This window comes from Bidens hawaiensis, unplaced genomic scaffold (genome assembly GCF_021521415.1).
Source record: "Bidens hawaiensis isolate Kalapana, Puna unplaced genomic scaffold, B.hawaiensis_p1.1 tig00000459_1, whole genome shotgun sequence".
Classification (NCBI taxonomy): Eukaryota; Viridiplantae; Streptophyta; class Magnoliopsida; order Asterales; family Asteraceae; genus Bidens; species Bidens hawaiensis.
In genome coordinates this window covers 314803-338281 of record NW_027491031.1, presented here as the reverse complement: position 1 = coordinate 338281, position 23479 = coordinate 314803, and the positions used below count along the sequence as shown (strand labels likewise).

General features: G+C 40.3%; 1 protein-coding gene and 3 pseudogenes across 4 annotated transcripts; 1 reads left to right on the top strand and 3 right to left on the bottom strand.

Annotated features, from left to right (window-relative positions):
• Positions 1-8769: 8769 nt before the first annotated feature.
• Positions 8770-13520, bottom strand: LOC143630029 (O-fucosyltransferase 6-like; annotated as a pseudogene). The gene is made up of 10 exons (XR_013153082.1): positions 13346-13520; positions 13210-13260; positions 12580-12679; positions 12397-12473; positions 12220-12308; positions 11879-12062; positions 11620-11801; positions 11026-11128; positions 10613-10944; positions 8770-9444 (listed from the first exon to the last, which is right to left on the bottom strand). The product of XR_013153082.1 is annotated as an O-fucosyltransferase 6-like (transcript).
• Positions 13521-13793: 273 nt separating this feature from the next.
• On the top strand, positions 13794-17314 carry LOC143630008 (uncharacterized). Of its 2 annotated transcripts, XR_013153072.1 has the most exons (5): positions 13794-15599; positions 15683-15835; positions 16308-16379; positions 16482-16699; positions 16796-17314. XR_013153072.1 is itself a non-coding variant. In XM_077099133.1 (4 exons), exons 1-4 carry the CDS (start codon positions 13863-13865, stop codon positions 16587-16589), a joined length of 2070 nt encoding a protein of 689 aa, XP_076955248.1. In that variant the 5' UTR covers positions 13794-13862; the 3' UTR covers positions 16590-17314. The 2 variants fall into 2 exon arrangements, 1 of the variants encoding a protein (XP_076955248.1); XM_077099133.1 differs by having other exon boundaries at positions 16482-17314.
• Positions 17170-18343, bottom strand: LOC143630022 (epi-neemfruitin B 7-O-acetyltransferse L7AT-like; annotated as a pseudogene). The gene is made up of 2 exons (XR_013153081.1): positions 17303-18343; positions 17170-17264 (listed from the first exon to the last, which is right to left on the bottom strand). The product of XR_013153081.1 is annotated as an epi-neemfruitin B 7-O-acetyltransferse L7AT-like (transcript).
• Positions 18344-19294: 951 nt separating this feature from the next.
• LOC143629440 (epi-neemfruitin B 7-O-acetyltransferse L7AT pseudogene) lies at positions 19295-20934 on the bottom strand (annotated as a pseudogene).
• Positions 20935-23479: the final 2545 nt, after the last annotated feature.

The following is a 23479-nucleotide window of genomic DNA, read 5'->3' as shown; positions in this document are numbered from 1 at the left end:
ATGCGGAAAGACTGTTAGACCTTATGCTAACCGAAGAACGCAGAGACTTAGCCGCAGCGCGTGAAGAGAACTACAAGCGACAAATGCAAAAGTACTACAACACGCGGGTAAAACTCTGCAACTTCAATGTCGGAGACTACATACTGCGTAACGAGGCTTCGAACCAAGAACGCCCAGGAAAGCTGGCCCCGGTCTGGGAAGGGCCATACATAATCAAAGAAGTTTTGGGAAAGGGCGCATACCGGCTCGAAAGGCTCGATAGTACCCCCATCCCAAGAACATGGAATGGAGCTCAATTACGCAAATGTTACATGTAGATCAATTCCAAACTTGTAAAGAAAAGGCCTAGAGCCACTTCTAATGGAAATGATTCTCCTTTATCACATTGTGTTGATAGCCTTACCTTTATACTTATGAACTTTCCACACTGATATGCCGGTATTCACCGCATAAATAAGTGTGAAAAGAAGCAAGTCGTTGCGTGTGGAAGGCGGCAAAACCCGCATAAACACAAAAAAAGGTAAAAATTTCTAAGGAAAACATGAGGAAAACCTTCACGCGGGTCAGTTATAGGTAAAGTTGGGTCATCCCACTAAATGAAAGTGACGGTCCTACCCGCACAATCATGATAGAAGAAACTAAACATCAACCTATTGACAACCGCGCGTCGAAAGGTTAACTTATTTAAAACACTTAGAAAAATTAAGGAAAAGATGAGGAAAACCTTCACGCAGGTCAGATATAGGTGAAATTTAGCCATCCTACTAAGTGAAAGTGACGGTCTTACCCGCACAATCACGAAAGAGGAAGCAAAACTTTAACCTATTATCTGCCACGTTGAAAAGTTAACTTATCCAAAGTACTCAAGAAATTGCTAAGTTAAACCAAAATATGCGTGAAACAAGACATATAAGGTTTACAAGACGAGGCATTAACAAATAATTTATATTCCATCAAAATTCAAATATTACAAGAATTGTTGGCATATACCCGCATACAAAAATATAAATCTATTCTAACAGTGGGAAAGGATCTAAAGGATCAAGCTTCAGGACCACTCCCTCCAAACCCACTTGAACCCGCACCATCAGTAGAGCGTGGCGGTTCAAGGAAAGCCTTGAGAATGGCTAGCCCATCATCAGCAGCAGCAATCTCGTTCACCTTCTCCACCACCGGATGCGGGAAAGCAGCATACTGGTTCACTGCTTGGTCATAAGCAGCTTCAGTATCCACGTCATATAGAGGGAAGTTGGAAGGCGGGATGCCCTTCTCAACAAACCCTAGACCAAGCAGGAAGCCAGCCTTTTCCCCATCCTCATGAGAAGCGTTGAGGGCTGCGCTCATGGCATCGTCATAAGATGTGTTCGTAAGAACCCGATGCACAACCTACAAAACAGAAGTATATCAAAAACTCTTCTAAGTGTAAGGAAAAGCACAAAGAAATTATGAAGCTGCGCATACCTACGACAACGCTTCTCGAAGAAGCCATTCCTTGGTAACCAGAGCCTCCTGGAGGGCAGCTTGAGCTTCATCACGGGCGCGTTCGGCTTCGTTTTTAGTAAGGTTGGCAAGCAACACATCTTTAGCTGCAGCCTCTTCAACGCCCTTTAGCTTACGCTCAGTGTGGTCAAGCATGCCCCTCTGGTCCAAGATCTCTTGGAGCTTCTTGGCGTCTTCCATGGCCAAGGCATCATGAGCCTGCTGGAGCCTCTCTAGTTTGGCTTTAAGCTCCTCATTCTCGGTGCGTAGAGGCTCAGCAATAGCTTCAGCCTTGGTGGCCCTCTCAGTTGCGTTCCGTGCAGTTTCCTTAGCCAACCGAAGCTGTTCGTTAACAGCTTGGGTAGCCTTGGAACGGGCCTCGAGCCGGGCCTAAACTTCAACCTCGAGGGCCTTGAAGGCCTTCTCCTTTTCCGCAGCAACGGCGGCAAGCCTCTTATTCTCCTCCCGGATAGCCCGCGCCTGAGCCACTTCCAGGCTACGCGCCGTCTTTAACTTGTCGTTTTCACGACAAAGCAACTCGACGCGCGGCTGCATCCGGGCAAGGAGAATTCGAAGTTCGTTCGTCAGCCTACCCTCCTGGTAGCTTGACATGGCTTCCCCCAGCGCACCACTTGGGGCGGCGTGGCGTGCCCACTCGACACAATCCGCAGCAGTCCGGAGGGTCGTTCCCCGGCGGATACTCCACCGAGGAGCGTACACCTCGTTGGAATCACGAACTGCAATAAAACAAAAAACAGTTAAAAAAAAAAAAGGATGTAAGGCCAAGATAACCCCACGCACCTGTAGGGTCGACAACAGGCCGATAGCCACCAAACCCATCACCTGAACCTAAGGGATATCCATCCAAAAGGTCAAGGAGACGGGAAGGAGGCAAAGATTGGCTAGACGCCCCAACCCTGAACATACCTGAAGGACCGGCCGTAGTCGCCGGCGCCGGAGGAGGCATGGTGGAGGCCGCCGCGGTAGAAACCAACGGAGGTGAACTCACCGGAGGTGAACTCACAACCGTGGCCGTCGCTGCGGAAGAACCAACAGAAGAAACCACCGCCGGCTCAGTGAAGGATTCCGTGAAGATGGCACTGACAGCCGGCGGGGATGATGTTACAGTTGGAACAGTTGCCTCAACGGGATGAGCAACTGAACCAATACTGCAAACAGGCGTAGCCGCCTGGGTCATCGCCTCGGGTAGGTTGACCAAACCTACCGTCATGGGTCCAGAGCTGCTCCTTCCCGCTCCACTCTGGAATGCGGTTGCATCCACGCCTGCATGAAAACATATTTAAATATAATGGCGGAAAGATATGCAGTTAAAGTAAATGAAGTTTATACTTACGAGTCTTCTTGAGCTTGAAGGTTCGGACAGGCGGGGACGAACCCGATGGAGCCGGCCTCTTCATGCCAGTCACCGTCGTCGTCCTGGGCTGCTCGGAGGTGACAGCTGTCTCAACCTCCGGAACAGTGGTCTCACCATCACCAGGGTTCCCCGCCGCCTCCTCGCTTTCGGTCTCCGAGTCAGACCGGTTCCCCTGATCGGCAGTGGAGGCAACCTTCGCCTTGCCCTTCCCGCCAGCAGCCTTCTTCTTCCTCGCGAAGAAAGGACCATCTGCGGATTCCTCATCAGAAGATGACAAAATTAGAGGAATTCCAGCAGAGGTTTGAGCATTGAGAGGGCGAGTGTAGGTTCCCTGGACGGATCACACGAGATATCCCGATATACACAGGTGCGGAATCCCTGTGTAGATCGTTACGGACGTAGAACACAAGCTCACAAAACACACGAACACGATACGAACAAACTCACGTTATATTGATAACTCAAACCGAGATACTTACAGACTCTCGACCTCACGTCAATAGACTTACTGAATTACACGTAAATAACCAACTCGATCAACATCTAAACAGTAAACCCGTAGCCTATTAAATACACGACAACTTCGCCTCAGGCGAAGTTGTCTATAACTTCGCTCGTTCAACAAGTTCGCCTAGGCGAACTTGTCAACAACTTCGCTTGGTTAACAAGTTCGCCTGTCAACAACTTCGCTCTAACAAACAAATATACAAACAATATTACAGACTCGATTACAGACATTAGACATATGAACTACTGACATCTATGCACCAACAGCGAGGGTTAAATAATCCCTTACATGGCCGCGTGGCGCTCAGAATCTCGTGGCCTGTTGGGTAGACCTCCACAAACCGATCCGCCGTTTGCTCAAGGATGGGCAACTCGTTCTCGTCAAGAGCACGAGTACCCAACCGAGCGGGACCACCGCTCTCCCGCGGCTGCAGAAGAGACTGCAAGTTGTTTCCCTCTGAAAATAAAAAGAGAAATGGTTAGAACAAAAACCCTAAATTAGCAAATAATATGAAGCATACCGTAAGGGATAGAGTTCAAACCGTATTCGAGGACGATGGGAATCTGTGGCGCCTCTGCCCCAGCATCTTTCCACACCCTGCTCATACCGAGCATCACCATCCCAGACTCCGCAAAGCGGTAAACCGGAGTCTGGATCCGGGAGATCTTGGCAAACCATTCCGCCTCCTGGTAGTTGGAGGCGTGAAGGTTGGGGAGTGCTCTCCCGTTCTTGAATGTCATCGCAATAGGGACGACACGGGCATAGATATAGAAAAACTCCCGCTTCCAAGACCGAAGACTGCGCTCGGTAGCACAGATCTTCAAACCCTTGATCCGAGGGACCAAGGTGTACCAGCCTTGGATGCACCTCCAGGAGTAGAAGGTCATCAGGCAGTCGACATGGGGCTCCACACCCAGAATGAGGCACACCCATTCAAAATGGCGGATCTTGGCGATCGCCATTGGGTGTACCTCCGTCAGGTGCACACCGTGTCTCTCCAAAACTCGGTATACAAACTTCGTCAATGGGAACCTGAGATTCCCATAGACGAAGAATGCAGCATATACCCCTATCTTGCCTTTGGGGGCATCATACACCGTCTGATGAGGCTCAGGAAACTCAGGCTCGAAAGGCTCGAGCATGAACTTCCTGACGATGTACTGATAAAGGTCGACGGAAAGAGCACACTGGCACTCGCCAGCAGTACTCTTATCGTCCTTGTCAGACGCGGACATCGGGTTCTCGGAATACACGTCGGATTCTTCAGCAGTAACTTCAGGATCGTGAATGGAAGAATTGTTTTGGATGTAAAGAAGAACGATTTCAAGAGAATGCTCGACGGAAAAGTTAGAGTATTCGCCGGAAATCGTTTAGAAGAAGAGGAGTGAAGTGAAGGTGTGGATTAAGATACACCCTCTCCCCCTTTATATACTCATCGCAATGAATGCGATGAATTTAATGCGGGGGGAGAGAGAAAAGCGCAAGTGCAATGAAACTATGACACGTGGAAAGAGCAAGCTGGCAACAGCTGTTGACAGGACGCGTGCCGTAAACTTCGCACCCACGCGCCAGAAAACTCGCGCCCACGCGCCTGAAAAAGCGTCTGGAATGACCATATACTGTCACGTCGCCATAACTTCCTGCACGTCCTGAAACTGCCAGAAGAAACCGTCGGACGACGCTAACGTCCCTTCAACAGTTTGGACTGTTCTTATCATTTCACCAACTCTTCGAATTTCAAAAATATTCAAAAAGATTCAAAGATTCAAAAATAAGAGGGAATATACCCCCTTACCTTGGTACCCAAGAAACCGTAAGACAAGTGCGGGTACAGTGTCAAGGCGAAACCCTTCACATACTTAGCACCTGCAGGGAATTGAAGCCAAGAATACCTCGGAAATAAAGAAACTATAAGACGAGTGCGGGTACAGTGTCAAGGCGAAACCCTTCACATACTTAGCACTTGCAGGGAATTGAAACCAAGAGGATCTTCTGGACCGTGCTTGCGGAAAGGGAAATAGCACCTCCGCATAGCGGGAACGTTGAGAACTAGCTTGTTTGAAACTTCAAGGCGGAATTGGTGGTTTAACATAGCTGATCACTATGTCCGAAACTACCAAAACCTCGTGAAGAATCTATGCAAGTGAAACTCAACGCTCCCGATGTGCGAAGGGGTTAAACACCTACCCGCATCACAACCAAAGATCAGGCAGAAAAGTCGGGAATTTATGCGAGTGACATTAGGAAAACCGCGGGAAGAATCCCCACGGAAAACCTTAAAACTAAAAACCCTTTTCAAAACCCTTTGCTTAAGTCCAAAAGTTCACCTCACTTATTAACAATTCATGAGAAGAACATTGGACTGGGGGGACTTGAAGAGGCAGGTCCCAGCAGAGCCCAGTTGGACCCGCAAGACTCACCTTGAAGAGGGACGTCTGCGCAAAGACCAACTGGTTCCGCAGGACACGCCATGCTCAGAGAGATGAAGACCTTACGCGCAGTACGCCAGCTGTTCCCGCAGGAAAAGCCTCCCAATGGTGAAGTACCCCGCCTGTTCCCGCAGCTGCGGATACAAGCCATCAGGGAAGGCTACCCGCACTAATAGCAGGGCTACACGCACAAGGCATTAACTCTCAATAATTCAGTAATGTCACCTGAAGAAGGAATGAGCAAGGCGGGAATACTCCCGCCCAAATGAGCCAGTCCGTACGCTTCTGGAAGATCTTTTGTACTATACCTGCCAAGGTATGGACAAAATGGACAAGATCTGACCAAAGCAGCCCATGAACCAATCACAGGGTGACAGCTCACCGACAACAGTACGAGGAGGAGCACGCTCTAGTACAAAATGCCGCTGCCTACTCACCAACCCTTGTCGTGGCACGTACATAGCCTGCAGTTGGTGGAAAAGGAATAGTACACAGCCGGCCATGTCACTATCAGCCGCTGCCTACCCACCAACCACCAGCATGGCACGTGCGTAGCCCACAGTTGGTAGAAAAGGAATAGTATACAGCTGGCTGTACCTGCTTGGAAACCTACCTTCGGCTATAAATACTCCAACACCTTGGAACGGTATCATCATCTCATACTATCACATATTTGCTCTAGCTATTTCTCTTAATATACACTTATATTCAGAGCAATCTAGTCTGATTCTCACGCCGGAGGGTGGTCACAAGGAGGAACCCCCCTTCTCAATGACGAGCTCACGGTCTGTTTTGCAGGTCATCAGAAGAACAACCATCTTTGCCGGACCTAACCCTCGCGGGAAACATCTACTTAACTCCCAGATTATCCGTAATCTGCCGGGGTCACTTAGTGTTTCTTCACAAATATATTTTGATTTACTTATTTTTTTTAAATACTCAAAATGTGACGTTATTATTGACACTTGAAAATGGATAAGGTGCCAACGTAGGATCTTAGGTGTGACTAAAACAAGTGACATGGCAGTCATGGTTGTTAGTAATGCCACGTGTCAATTCGAAAAGACAACTACATATGTGGCGTTGGACTAGAACCAGGAAACCAAACTTTGAAAAGTGAAAACTTCCTTTTTCATTGCAAACAATTATATAAATATATATATATTATAGATAATCGAACGAATTATTTAGCAAAAGTTTTTTAAATTAAAGTTAAAAAAAGGGTATATTATAATATTGAGTTTTCACAAAATTTATAATTATCTAGATTAGTAGCTTTAAGTTAAAACAAATATGTCATAAATCATAATCTTAAGAAGCATGATAAAAAAATTTGCATATCGGAGCAAAACTTGACGAACATTTTCATTGGTGCTGTTAATACTGACATAGACTAATAGACTATGATCTTTCTATAGTCAAACTCATTAATATTTGTCATGTGTATAAAATGACATAACTCTTTCTATATAAAGTCTTATCGAGCCTCTTAATATAATTTTCTTATAATGACATCTCGACTTCTCTTACATGTATCTTACATATTTGAACACATATCAAGGCTCTTGATACCGTATGGAAAAATTGATCATCAACTTGACATCGCATGAGTTCGGTATTTTAAGTTTTAACAATCGTATCTAATATTTTTCGATTAAATTTCTATCAACCGAATTTTAAATTTAAACTTTTTTAATGATTTTGAATCATTCCTAATCTAAATTATTATAAAGTAACTTGACAGATTTAGAATTTAATTTTCTTAACAATCATTATTGTATTATATTTAACAATTTCGTCTTATATTAAAACCTAAAGAATAATTAATATGTTTTGTGTGTTTCGGATAAGTTTGATGTCAATTCTTAACTTTTTGGAGAAAAAAACACCCACAAGATCTATCACGATTGTAACGTTCATTAAAACTTGAGGATTATAAGTATTTGAACCCCACAATCTATGCAATTTCAAGGGAGATTTAAGGGCCCCAAAAATACATTTTTATTTAAAACTTTGTGATTTATTATGAAATGAAAACAAATATATTGATTGTCTACGCACATGTGTCTTTCTAACGAGATAAATCGTTTAAAATCGTATAAAAGATACACGGATTTAAAATGGACTTAAAACTCGAATCTAAGTCAAGTAACGAATTCAAATTCGGGTTCCGAATATTCAAGCATTGATGTCCTTCAAAGGAATCCCAAACTCAGTTATAGAATCTATGAACTTTCTACTCAGCCGGCCCATTATTCAAATCCAAGATGACAAACACCCCTAATAATATATGAGATTGAACAATAATCTATAAATAGGGCCGATAGTTCATGACTTTATCTGAAACACGACACAAAAATAATTAAATGTCAATGAATCATATCTAACCCGCTTAATAAACATATCATGGTCAAATTAGGCTACGTAACCTGGTGGTAAGGTGCCTCCCTGTTATCATTAAGACCGAATGTTCAAATTCTGCAAGATGCATGTATAGATGGTTTATATGAGTAGATTAGAAGCCGTTCCAAAAAAAATAAAATATTAACATGTCTAACTAAACAAGTCGACCCATCAACCCATTTAATCAAACAAGTTGACTCGCTAACCTGGCTCACCTCTTTTGCTAATCGTCGATATATTTCACACATTCACAAACTAATCACAAGCCGTTTGAAACAACATGTGATCAAATCATGTTTGGGTTATACAATTCCATGTATGTGAGTAAGGGTAAATGTCTATCACCCATTTTCAGGTTCAACTACTCTACTCGTCAACCAAAGTCCATCAACCTGATACGATTAACACCTCTTGTAAACCTCATTCTATGTTTACATATTCTAACTAGTAACTCTTGACCAGTTGAACCCCGAAGGTCATCAACCTAACGTATAATGTGTCTTAAGTTACTATACTGTGAACTTATTTGACAGCACAATAACACAAATTCTGATATTTTCTATGCCCTCAAAGTTTTCCTTGTTCTTTTTTTTTTACAACAACAAATACGTTACATTTTTTTTTTTAATTTATACATAACTTTAAACAGTTAATACAGTACAATCTAAACTCCTCATTTCCCCATCACCCAGCTAGTCCATATCTACAAAATTTACTGCCAAATGACCCGATATGCCAATATCACATACGCACTTTGATCGGTTTCATTTGATCGTTTGGTTGCATGCCTGACCCGTTATCAATCCGAAAGCAAGTCATCTAAGTCATTTTCATCCGAACCCGTAGAAAACTCGTCCACAATTGTGTCATTGAGAAGATACGGAAGATTAGACACCATCCCGTCTTCGTCTTCGTCTTCATTTTCATTTTGGTTATATGTTTCTTCTTGACTGTTATCTATATATTCATCATTATCAGTTTCATCCGCCTCGGGTATCCCATTCCCGATTTTTCGAGGAAGCGGTACTGTTTTTGATTTATGATTTGGTTTTTCACAAATACACGAAGTCGGATTTTCATGAAACTGACCTCGCCCAGGCCTTGATTCATTTGGCTCCCCCATAAAACCTATTTGATAAACCCGAACTCGTGACGAGAACTCTTCCCATGTCATGTTTTTTGGGTCCATGAATAAACGAGACAATTTTTTTGCGTTTGGACGTATTGTTGGTTTGTGTCCAAAATATCTCCTGTAACATTAAAATAAAACATTAGCATTATTATAATTTATGATTTAAGTAAATAATAAATAAACTCACTATTTTTTTATTATTTTTTTTGAGTGGCGATATTAATGGGTGCAATTTTATATTATTAGAGCAAATTTAAATACGATGATTTATTAGTTTTCAAGAATTATAATTTTATCATGATATCAACATGAGAAAATGAGAAATTTCGATGAATAGACATCTACAGGAATTAGCTTATCGACTCCACGAACAGTACTATAAGAATCAGTACTGAACATACCCCCTGTAATTGTACATGCTCCCATAGCTATACATGTAAAAGAACCGAACGTTCAGTGAACTATTCATGAATTGTTTGGTGGGAAGTTCGCTTATTTGATAAACGAACGAACATAAACAAACCTTTTTGTTCATGTAGTTAAACAAATGACACATGTCTCGTACGTTTATGTTCATGAACATTCGTTTATTATTTTCGTTTATGTTTGTTCGTTTATTTACATATTCCTTAAGAATTTTGAGGTCAAGTACAATTTAGGGTGTGTTTGGGATTGCTTAATTAAGTGAAAAAAGGACTTTTTGTATTAAGGACTTATTAACTTATGAATTTTTTAAAAGAGTTTTTTTTTTAAATGTTTGGATTAGCTTATGTGTTGGGAAATACCAAAAAGACTAAAAGGGACACTCTTTTTTAAAACGAGTATAATGGGTTTTGAGGGTTAGAGGGGTATAATAGGTAAATCAAACCCATTAAGTTAATAAGTTACATATTCCTAACTTTTCAAAACCCCTTTATTTTGCCTTCTCCATAAGTTAAAATCCATAAGGCCTTATGGTTTGCCAAACACCTAATACACCTTATTAACTTTTCATAAAGTTTATAAGTTATAAGTTGATGAAAATAAGGAATCCCAAACACCCCCTTAGTCTAGCTTAATGAAATTAAAATATCACCAATGAGAATTTAGTCTAGTTTTATTATTATTTTTTTGGTCCAACATATTGATCTTCATGTTTACTTTTAAATCAGTGTTCGCTTAATTATATTTGTTCATCTGTGTTTAGTTAATTTCATTCGTTTACGTTCATGAACCGTCCGTTTATACCATTATCATACGAACATGAACACACTCATATTCTTAACCTAAAAGGAGAAAAAACGTACCTCCGTCCAGCTAATATTTTGGCCATATTACCATTATTATTGGTAACAAAAACATCGCTTTCGTCACACACCATAAAATCTAGAGCTGCCATACGAGAAGAAAATGATGAAAATGGTTAGAGCTCTTGTTCGGTAGCTATGGTCTTTTTAGAATAAATATTTGGAAAAAGCGCTCTTAACTGGTTCAATGTTTCATTCCCACCATATACTTCACCAGAAGCCACATAAATATTAGTATCATTTTCATACCCCAATGCTCTTAACATTAAGCCTACTTCTTCAGGTGTAAGTGGGCATTTCCCTTGCCTCCTTTCTTTCTCGGGATCACTAATCTGTAAATTATTTTAAAATCGTATAAAAAAGAATCATATTTGCAGATATGCAAGATTTAAAAATTGTTAATTAAGCATTACATGTAAAGTTTTCCATCTTTTTCGTATTTTATTAAAATCTTTTATTTCTTTTTGTCCTCCGACATAGTAACATCCTGAGAATGCAAGCATATCTGGTTCGAACCTGTATCGATATGAAATAGAGAAGTTAACTAAAATCATCCTGGTGGTTTGCCCAATTTTCAGGTTTAGTCCCTATATTTACAAGTAACTCAAAATATAAAGCTAATGCGAATTTTAGTAGGCAGAATACCAATTTACCCTTATTGCACTAAAGATACCAATCAACAACTCCCAACACTTAATGATAAGGGTACAATAGGAATTTTAGTAAAGTATTAACTATCCATTTCTTAAAGTGGACTAGTATTTTGGGACAAACTGACAATAATCTGGGAGCTAAGCAAGTATGTTGATAAATGGCTATAAAAGAAGTTTGTTGCAAAATCAGTAAAAAAGAACAGTAAATTGCATTTTCTTGCAGATAGCCTAACTAATAACCTAATGTAAGAACAGAAGAGTATTGTTACTTTTTTATGTATGAAGAAAAGATTTATCATGAAATGAAGTGGGAAACAAATAAACAGGACATGTAAGTAGATCTCAAAGACATACCTCAAGTGTAAAGCAACAAAGTGTTTGCCCATATTCCTCATTCGATTGACTAATGTTTGACCCATTTTAATAATGGGATCAGTAAATTTTAAAGCATGGTAGTTTACCCTGCATCTAAGCTTTTGAAAGTCGGTTTCCAACTTGTTAGCAAGTCTGTAATCAAACTTACTTAGCTGAACGGCCTGTTAAAAATAACAGATTAAATAAATTATTAAACTTCATGTAATAATAATAACAGATTAAAAACTAAAGAACTTACACGTCTTTTGGAAAACAGAGGGAGTACACGAATATGATAACATCTTTCATTACACTTCCTAGGTACACGAGTACTATATGGAGACCATTTCTTGCCACCTTTATGAGGAAGTTCTCTTATAATTTTAACATCTTTTGATAAACTTGATATGAACCAATCAACATCAAATATCTCTGAAAAAGTACTGTAAGAAAAAAACAATAATTAGGTATATACAAGTATGTAAGGGATGTTTTGATTAGAGTTTTGGAACAGATTATTGCTACTTTGTTTTAGTGTAATTTGGTTAAACATCTTACTATCTAATTATTATAGGTAAAATAAAAAGTTTCATAACTAACCTGGCATCCTTCCAGAATGATTTCTTATCCAGCATAGGGACAACAAGAGTAGCATTTAAAATTCGTGCAGCAACTACTGCATCTGTAATCTGAGTAAACAGATAAAACTAATACATTAAACAACATAACTCTTAACATAACGATCTAACGAACATAATACTAATATGCAAGACTCACTCCGGTTCTTTGTTGGTTTAAACCTCCACTTTTAGCAATTAGCAAGTACCGATTAGGTCGCGTGACCGATTGAGCTTCTGATGTTAAACATGACCCCAAATTAAACCAATGTAAGATTTAGGAATATAAAACTACATAATCTATCTATGCATGTTTATGGAACTTGATTTGTTAACCACTTACTTGGAAACTGACTGCTAGCATTACTGCATCCATAAGAGAAATCTGACATACTTGTACTCCACAGATTTCTGTGACTAATCATGTTGCTACCAGTCAAGATCTCAACAAAACAACAAACAAATCATAGTCAATTAAACTATTAGAACAAAACTGGATCAAATACAGGGTTAGTAACCTAACTACATATGTCTAATTGTAATATAAGCAATATAACTTAGTAAACAGCTATTAGAACCAAACTGGATCACATCTAGGACTAATAACTGAACGACTGGATCAAATATAGGGCTAATAACTGAATTATAGATGTTTAACTCAGTTATTAGAACAAAACTGGATCAAATCTAGGCTTAATAACTGAACTACAGATGTTCAATTATAATATTAGCAATATAATATAGTAAAACATCTATTAGAACAACACTGGATCACATCTATGGCTAATAACTGAACTACTGGATCAAATCTAGGTGGTCAATAACTGAATTACATATGTTCAATTGTAATATAAGCAATATAATGTAGTAACCAGCAATTAGAACATAATTGGATCAAACATAAGGCTAATAACTGAACTACAGATGTCTAATTGTAATATAAGCAGCAGAATGTAGTAAACCTAACCGGAACTTTGAAGATTGAAGGAACTGTATGTGCGTCGTGAATGACGTCATCATCGAACTGAAATTGAAGATGAAATTAGAATGAATGAAGTGAAATTGATGTTATGTGATGATAAAATGAAATGAAATGAGAATGAACTTACAGTTGCATGATGACGTGTAAAGTGGTCAGGAGAAGGTGCGAGAATAGAGAGGAGGAAGTAAAGGAGGAGAATGGCGCTGGAGATGGCGGAGATTGTCGGAAGTAGACGACGGAAGCGGTTATTACGGTGGTTGTGGCGTCGCCGGTGACCGTCCATGGATGACGGTGACGGAGCACACTCAACACACTCTTATGTAAGGGTAAGCTTTAACGGTTAAGAGAGAGCAATAGGATCTATTAATGATGGATTTGGCTTAACGGTTTTAACCCTTGTAAAAAACATATTTTTTACCATAGTAATTAAGAAAATTAACCGATTTATCTTTCTACCTCTATTCAGGAGTAGGTTTAACGGGGTACGAGCTATCCTTCAAAAAAGGAAAAAAATCTAAGAGAGAAAATATCTTAGCAGATATGTAACTAGTTAATGGAGTAAAGTTATAAACCCCCCAAAAAAATCAACTTCCTCTCTTTTTTCCGACCACCAACACATTTCAAAATAAAAAACCCACACCACAATGAACACTCTCCTCCTCCCTCCACCCTTATCCACCACCAACACCAACCTCCGTCACCGCCACCGCCACCATCACCTCCACTCACCACTCTCCTCCACCACCTTCTCCTTCCACCACCCTCCTATCCATTCCTCCCCTTCACCCTTCTTATCCGAAACCGACACCATCACCCAATCCGACGTCGTTTCTCTCTTCCCACACCGCCAATACGACTTCACTCCACTCCTTAACTTCCTCTCCACCTACAATAATAATAATAACAACACCTCCAATTTAAACTCACCTACGTCACTTGAATCAACCGAGTTACGACTCGCTGAGTCATACCGAGCTGTCCCAGCTCCACTCTGGCACGCACTTTTAAAATCCCTAACAACAAACTCTTTTAAAATCAGTTACGCATTGGTGACGTGGCTGCAGAAACACAACCTGTGCTTCAAATACGAGTTACTCTACTCCATACTAATCCACGCGCTCGGCCGCTCACAAAACCTATACGAAGCCTTCTTATTGTCACAAACTCAAACCCTAACCCCATTAACCTACAACGCCTTGATCGGAGCCTGTGCGCGTAACGATGAGCTGGAGAAGGCTATCAATTTAATGGATAGAATGCGGCAGGAAGGTTTCCAGTCTGATTTTGTTAATTACAGCTTGATTATTCAGTCGTTGGTTCGGAGTAATAAGATTGATGCAGCTTTGTTGGAGAAGTTGTATGTTGATATGGTGTCGGATGCGGTTGAGCTGGATGGTCAGTTGTTGAATGATATATTGTTAGGGTTTGCGAAAGCGGGGGATGTGGATCGGGCGATGTATTTTTTGGGGGTGATTCAAGGGAGAGGGATGAATCCGAAGACGTCGACGGTTGTTTCGTTGATTTTGAGATTGGGGTGTTCGGGGAGGGCGGAGGAAGCCGAGGCGATTTTTGAAGAGATTAAGGGAGGGGGAGTTGTGCCGAGGACGCGAGCTTATAATGCGGTGTTGAGAAGTTATGTTACGAGTGGGAGTTTAAAGGATGCGGAGTTGGTAGTGATGGAGATGGAAAAGAATGGTGTGTTGCCGGATGAGCATACGTATAGTCTTTTGATAGACGCGTATGGTAATGCGGGAAGGTGGGAGAGTGCGAGGATTGTGTTGAAGGAGATGGAAGCGAAAGGCGTGAAGCCGAATTCGTTTGTTTTTAGCAGGATTTTAGCGTGTTATCGTGACCGAGGCGAGTGGCAGAAGTCGTTTAAAGTGTTGAAGGAGATGCAAAAATGTGGGGTGAAACCGGATAGGCAGTTTTATAATGTGTTGATCGATACGTTTGGGAAGTATAATGTGCTTGATCATGTGATGTTGACGTTCGAGAGGATGAAAAACGAAGGGATTGAACCGGATACGGTTACGTGGAACACGCTTATAGATTGTTATTGTAAAGCAGGGGATCATAAGAATGCACAGAAGCTGTTTGATGAAATGCGTCAAAGAGGATCCGTGCCTTGTACGACTACTTATAATATTATGATCAATTCGTTCGGGGTGCAGGAAAAGTGGGATGAAGTGAAAAACTTATTGGGGAAGATGCAGAGTGAAGGTTTGTTGCCTAATGTTGTTACTTATACTACATTAATTGATGTTTATGGGAAATCGGGAAGGTATAATGATGCGATCGAGTGTTTGGAAGTGATGAAATCGGCTGGTCTGAAGCCGTCAACGACCATGTATAATGCCTTGATTAATGCCTATGCACAAAGGGTAAGTTAAGCGTATAAGTTTGACTTTTTAGTCAATATTTTAAGTTTCCTTGATTAATATTTTTGTTTTTAATTATTGAACAGGGTTTATCAAATCAAGCAGCTAATACATTTAAGATGATGAGCAATGATGGTCTGAAACCAAGTCAGTTAGCTCTCAATGCGTTAATTAACGCGTTTAGTGAGGATAGAAGAGACGTTGAAGCCTTTGCGGTTTTACAGTATATGAAGGAGAATGTAAGTATTCTATCCTTTTTTTCAATTATGATTGTGAATATCAATAATAATCTTCTTTTTTTTGGAGTAAATTGATGGGCAAATGACGGAAATACCCTATGGACTTCTGCTGAATCTGCAGTTTTGCACCTTAGTCGTACGCAATATTTTTACATGATTATGTCTCTAAACATATAAAAACTAAACGACAAGGTTGTTTGGTAATTTTTATAGAAGTAATCATGCAAACAAGAATCTATTTGTTGAGTTTTTATAAGTTAGGGATTCAATCATGTAAAAGCTATTATGTGGTAATTTAAGGATTCAATCATATAAAAAATAAACGACAAGGTTGAGTTTTTATAGGTTTTTGTTTTCTAACATTTACTCTAAAATGATTTATACATAAAAACATGACCCAAATCAACACGTATAGGGGTCAAAATTGTCAACTATTTGCTAATAATATCGCTGTCACTATTTCCATATACAGGGTTTGAAACCAGATGTTGTTACATACACTACACTTATGAAAGCTTTAATTCGTGTGGAAAAATTAAGTGAGGTATGAAATCTTCAATTTTACTTGCATTCTTTACACACGTAAAACAGACACAAATGGTGTACAGGGCACAATTTTAAACAATGAAATGGTGCAAATTTTCAGGTTCCACGTGTATATGAGGAAATGGTAAAATCGGGGTGCAGTCCAGATGGTAAAGCCAGGGCTACATTAAGGTCTGCTTTGAGATTCATGAGACGGACGTTAGAATAATCATTATTATCATTATACTACTCAAAAGGAATCAGTTATTGTTATGGCTGTTACCCGCCGCAAGTGGCAGGCTTAACCACCGGTATCAAAACTCAACAAACACACATGAGGTCAGTTTCTTGCTTAACCATATATTACACCTTTTTGGATCATGACCATTTAAATGTTTGAAACCTTGGTTTCTGTTGTTTTGTTTGTGATTAAAGGTAAAATGAATTCGAAGCAAGCTAGTGATTCGATGAAACGATACAAATGATCAAAAAAGATTCTTGCCTAGAGAAACCATAATGCATACAAAGTTTTATTATTGTCGTATTTTTTCCGCACATATCTTGTTTTCGTATAATCATGCAAATTCACCATGGACTTGAAAACTGTAGTTAAAATGAGTACTATAAGCCTTAAATGTATATTCCATGTCACATGTGGATTTACTGTGTGATGAAATTTTGTGTATAAAAATTGTATCTTTATTTGGAGTTGATAAATAGTTGTCCTTTGTTGGAAGATGCGTAACTAATGTTCAAGTTAATATATTTAAATAATTAATTTGGCATTTATAGTTTGCCACATCTAAGTCAGTAAGTAGAGTTTTAGAAAAGCTGAAGTTTTACATACATCTCATTTACTAAACAAGCCTGAGCTTAAGAACTTTGCATACATAGACCTTTTAGGCTTGTGCTCAACCTCGAGCCCAACTTAGCATGGGTTACACCCCGGTGCAAACCAGCCACTTTCACCAGTTCATTACATTTCTAGAGGACTCGGATCAAACGATGCAACTTCAAGGAACTCCGGATCATGTTTCAATACATGCATCTCTTCTTCATCCGGGCTAACCCATGCTTCTATTCCATCGTCATCTTGTGTGTCATTCAAAACCACAAGGTTCATAAAAACTGGACTACCCTCAAAAACGCTACTGCACACCCATATCGGCTTTCCCCACCCAAAATCGGCCCGACTCGTAAACCCGATATGATTCACACAATCTTGAATGCATCATGCACTTTCTCACAAAATCATGCAACGGGGCTCATGAGCCTGTAAAACATTTTGCATTTGCGATAAAGATCAAGTTACCAATCAAGTTTTCCGATAAAGTCGACGTTAAATGTTTTCTAAGGTTAACCACATGGCTTAACAAAGATGGCTTCAACGAACCAGTCTTTTCTTCAAATGCAGCCATGGCACACTTCCACAGCAAGCCCGACACCACTCAACACGGGTCGGGTTGTTTAACCCGTTTTTGCCGGCCTTTGACTTCAAAATGGCAAATTTTGTTGAATCAAAAACAAATCTTCTTGTTTTACACTTACCCTTCTTGAACAAAGATCTCCACATGACCGTTGATGAATCTTTGAACCGCAAATCCTTAGCTGGAAACAAAGATGGCGCGCACATGTTCGGATAAACGACTTCTTTTGACCCGTGACTCGACCCGGCCCATGATTTTACAAATGTGCTCAAGGCTCGACCATCAAGAATCTTGTGTGAAATGCACTGACTAACAGCAAGCCCACAACATTCAGAAATGGTGACCTGAACATTACTCACACAACTTCCTTCGCCAGATACATTGAAACGAGGCTCACATGGGAGGAAATGGTTTAACAAGATAAAGATCAGGACAGTTCAAAGAACTCATCAAGCTGAGTATTGACTCGAGCCACTGCAAAATAGGCACCAACATCGTTACAATCGATTAAAAGATCGGATTTTGTTGTTCCGGCTAATGGGTAGAAGCGAGTTAGTGTTTTGAAATGATTTCAGTAGTTGTCATTTTGGGGTGTGGTATTTTTGCCTCCCTTTGATTAAACACTGGGTTTCAGTCCTTAGAAATTAGCAATTGTAACATTCTACATAAACTGAGTCATCTTTCTGAGTTTTTTTTTAGAATGTGACATGCAATTGGATCATGTATTCACATGATCTTGAACCAACTTCTGCGAATTCGTTAACGATTGTCAAAACATTATGATTACGAAAAATATTTGAAGGTAAATTAGAGTGTATAAATTGTCGTAATAAAAAAAAATGTTCTAGCTAAGTAGCTAACTAGCTATCATACAAACACCACTAGATGCTTGGGCCAAATTTATTTGGTGGAAAGCTGTTCTTTTAAATTATTTCCGAAATGTTCTAGCTAAGACTACTTTCATTCACAATCTAACAATCACAATCTCATATTATAAAATTAATTTATGTCTCCTCAATCTACATAATTTAATTCACTCCAATCTTTTACACACATTCACAACCCATCCCAACTTAAAAAAGGTATTTTTTTAAAGAAGTCCGTTTTAAATAAAATTTATGTCGGAATGTTCATAATTTTTTTTAAGAAATATCGTGTATTTAATTATCTTTTTAGTTCGAATATTAAAAGTTAATTGAATAATTAAGTTATTGGGGGTTAGTTTGGATTGCAATCTGGGTTTGCTCTACCAACCCAGATTGCCAATCTAGATTGTTTTATTTTCTTTTTCAATTCTTTTTTTAACTTTGGGCCCACCAATCTTATTATGAGATTTTGCCAATGAGAATAGTCTAAGTAGCTATCATACGCATCTTCTCTTCCTTGATTAAATTTGTATTTTCTTGACTTTCCAGAACAGATTTATGGGGTTTGACTTTTTTTTAAATAACTTTGTAGACTTTTAGCTATGTTTTTCTAAATCCGTAATGTTTTGACATTACACGTGCGTGTTCAACATAACTACATAAGTTGTCAAAGTAGATCCGCAATTGTAGAACAATGAGATCCATATAATTGTCACAATTACATGTTTCACAAAAGACATTATCTACAAGAAACTTAACAAGTGATGTAATAATAATAATTATGGGTCTATAAAAAACTGAGCTCTCATAAGTTAAACAGGCCGAGTTTAAACAAACTCGAGTCTCACAAGCTAATTTACTTAACAAGCTCAAATTTGCATACAAAGACCGTTTAGACTTGGTTGAGCCTTGCTACACCCTGGTTCAAACCGGCCCCCTCCATCGGTATATTACATTTGTAGAGGACTCGGATCAACCGATGCAAACTCAAGGAACTCAGGGTCATGTTTCAATACATGCATCTCATCTTCATCCAAAGTTACCCATGCTTCTATTCCTTCTCCATGTTGTGTATCATTCAAAATCACAAAGTTCACAAAAACCGGTCTTCCTTCGACAACACTACCGGTCACCCATATCGGCTTTCCAAACCCAAAATCCACTTCGTAATATCCCATTTTACACCAACTCGTAAACCCGACATAATTCACACTCTCTTTAATACTCTTTAAGCATTCTTCCATCACCTCTACCCCTTTATCCCCTTGCATTTTCTTCACAAACTCCCCGTTGATCTTCGACACACCATTGCGCACTTTCTCAACAAGATCATGCAACGGGGCCCTCGAACCCTCATCACATTCCGCACTCGCGAAAAATATCAAGTTACCAATCGAATTTTCTGATAAAGTCGACGTTAACCGTTTTCGAAGGTTAACCACATGGCTTAACAAAGTTGGCTTCAACAAATCCGTCTTTTCTTCGATTGCAGCCATGAGACACTTCCATAGCAAACCCGAAACAACCTCCACACGGGTCGGGTCTTTTAACCCGTTTTCACCCGCCTTTGTTTTCAAAAGGGCTAATTTTGTTGAATCAAAAACAAATCTTGTTGTTTTGCACTTGCCCATTTTAAATAAAGATCCCCACATGACCATTGATGAATCTTTGAGCCTCAAATCTTTAGCGGGAAATAAAGATGACGCGCGCATGTCCGGATAAATGACTTCTTTCGACCCGTTACTCGACCCGGCCCATGATTTTATAAATGTATTCAAGGCTCCACCATCAAGAATCTTGTGTGAAATGCATAAACTTATAGCAAGCCCACAACACTCAAAAACGGTGACTTGAACATTACTTACACAACTTCCTTCACTAGAACCATTAAAACTAGTCTCACATGGGAGGAGGTGGTTAATAAGATCAAAATCGGGTCGGTTCAAGAACTTATCGAGCCGAATATTGACACGAGCCACCGCAAAATAGGCGCCAACATCGTTACAAGAGATCGGATTTTATTGTTCCGGCTAACGGGTAGAAGCGAGTTAGTGTTTCGGATAAAAAGGTTTTGAGTGATGCTAATCGTTTTTGGATGTCGAGATCGCTTTGATTCGGGTAGTAGAGTATGATGGGTGCATAAGGGGCTGGAATGAGTTGGTCTAAGATGGAAAGATTGTATGATTTGAGGTTTTGTGGTGTTGGAGATGATGGCTTGATGTGTTCCTTAGATATGATTTCAATTGTTGTCATTCTGGAGTGTGTAGAACACACAGAAAAGAAAACAGGCAGGAGTTGTAGGTTCTAAGATCAAGTACGTTGGGATTATTATTAAATAAGTGAAGAAACTTGCTGACACTTGACAAGAACAAAATGTGTTACTTGTTGGACTTTTCTATAAAAATGATTATTGGAACATTAAAGTAATATATATGCTTTGGGTGTTATAATTAATTATTTTAACTGTGTGATATTTTCCATTTCTTTTATCTCTTCTTACTTTCTCTCTTAATTTCATCGTAACAGATTCCTTTGGTCGGGATTGATAAAAAAAAAATTATTTTGTGTGCTCAGATAAAGATATGGTACTGTGTATTCTCATATATATTTATGATATGTAAGAAAATATATATTTTCTTAAGTATCAAAGCTTTATGACAAGTGATATATTATTAATTACGTTAATGTAAAAAATGATACAATTATATTTTTTTTGTGATGGGATAAAAAAGGGGCTTCGATCACAACTCATACAAGATGTCAAGTCCCTTAGAACCTTATCCACTAAAATATGCTACAAGTGCTAAAAAATAGTTAATGTAATTTTTTATTTAATGGCTTATAAAAGTAGTTGTAAACACCCTAACGGAATATACTCAAATAGATCAAATGAAACATCCAACAAGCCGGCTGACATGTTTTATTCTTTTTAAAGGTTTAGTATGTATTTGACTATAAGCTCAAATGAGGTGGTGGCACGTGCACAAAGCACGCGATTGATGAAGCATGCCAAACCACTCTCAAATATAAACACCGACTGCCGATGCACCACCACCATGCGTCCATGCATGACCTCATGCATCAACTTCATAATAATATATTAACTATAGATTGAAGAAACACTAACCAGACCCCGGACAGATTACTGGTAACCTGGGGGTTGGAGAGATGTTTCCCACGAGGGGTTAGACCCTTGGAAGATGGTTCTTCTGATAACCTGCAAAACAGACACCGTGAGCTCGTCACTGAGAAGGGGGGGGTTCCTCCTTGTGACCACCCTCCGGCGTGAGAATCAGACTAGATTGCTCTTTAAATATAAAAGTATATTAAGAGATTGCTAGAGCAGATATCAGGTATATTATGATGATATAGGATAAGATATGATAAGATCGTCATACCATTTGTGGTATTTATAGCCGAAGGTAGGTTTCCAAAGAGGTACGGCCGGCTGCAACAGTGTTCCTGTTCCACCAACAGTAGCCTACGCACGTGCCCTGCTGGTAGTTGGTGGGTAGGTAGCGGCTGATAGCGACCAGGCCTACTGTATACTATTCCTGTTCCACCAACTGACGGCTACGCACGTGGTATGGCAGTAGTTGGTGAGTAGGCAGCGGCTAATAGTGACATACAGTGCAGGAGCATGCTGCTCGCCATACTGTTGTCAATAAGCTGTCGTATCTTTAGTCAGATCTTTTTCCCATACCTCGTCAGGTACAGTACAGAAGATCTTCCTGTATCGTACGGACTGGCTTATTTGGGCGGGAGTATTCCCCCTCCCGCCCTTGTGCGGGATAGTTCCCGGCTTCGCTCATTCCTTCAGGTGACACTGAGTGATTGAGAGCTAAGTGCCTTGTGCGTGTAGCCTTGCTGCGCGGGTGGCCTTCCCTGATGGCTTGTATCCGAGGCTGCGGGAACAGGCGGAGTCCTTCACCATCGGGAGGCATTTCCTGCGGGACCAGCTTGCGTACTGCGCGTAAGGACGTCACGTCTCTGAGCATGGTTGGTCCTGCGGATCCAGTTGGTTTCTGCGCAGACGTCCCTCTTTTAGGTGAGTCTTGCGGGTCCAACTGGGCTTTACTGGGACCTACCTCTTCAAGTCCCCCCAGTCCAATGTTCTTCTCATGAGTGTTTAATAAAGTGAGGTGAACTTTTGGACTTAAGCAGAGGGTTTTGAAAAGGGTTTTTCTAAGGTTTTCCATGGGGATTCTTCCCGCGGAAGTCCTTGTCACTTGCAGAAATGCCCGAGTTTCCTGCTTGGTCTTTGGGTATGATGCGGGCAGGTCTGTAACCTCCTCGCAAGTCAGGAGCGTTGAGTCCCACTTGTGTGGATTCTCCATGAGGTTTTGGTAGTTTTGAACATAGTGATCAATTATGTTAAAACCACCAATTCCATCCTGGAGCTTCAAACAACGTAGTTCTCGACGTTCCCGCTATGCGGGGATGTTATTTCCGTTTCCGCAAGCATTGCCCAGAAGATCCTTCTTGGTTTCAATTCCCAGCGGAGCGCTAGGTATGTGAAGGGTTTTGCCTTAACACTGTACCTGCGCTCGTCTTACGGTTACTTTACTTCCAAGGTATTCCTGGCGTCAATTCCCTGCGGGTGCTAGGTATGTGAAGGGTTTTGCCTTTACACTGTACCCGCACCCGTCTTATGGTTACTTGGTTGCCGAGGTACTTGGCTTCAATTCCCTGCGGGTGCTAGGTATGTGAAGGGTTTTGCCTTAACACTGTACCCGCATCCGTCTTACGGTTACTTGTTCGCCAAGGTTTTCTTGGCTTCAATTCCCTGCGGGTGCTAGGTATGTGAAGGGTTTTGCCTTAACACT

Bases quoted from the DNA above. Each gene is read 5' to 3' on its own strand.
- LOC143630008 (XM_077099133.1), top strand. From the start codon at position 13,863: ATGAACACTCTCCTCCTCCCTCCACCCTTATCCACCACCAACACCAAC. The intron at 15,600-15,682 runs GTAAGTTAAGCG...ATTATTGAACAG, and splicing joins TTAATGCCTATGCACAAAGG to GGTTTATCAAATCAAGCAGC. The intron at 16,380-16,481 runs GTATGAAATCTT...GCAAATTTTCAG, and splicing joins GTGTGGAAAAATTAAGTGAG to GTTCCACGTGTATATGAGGA.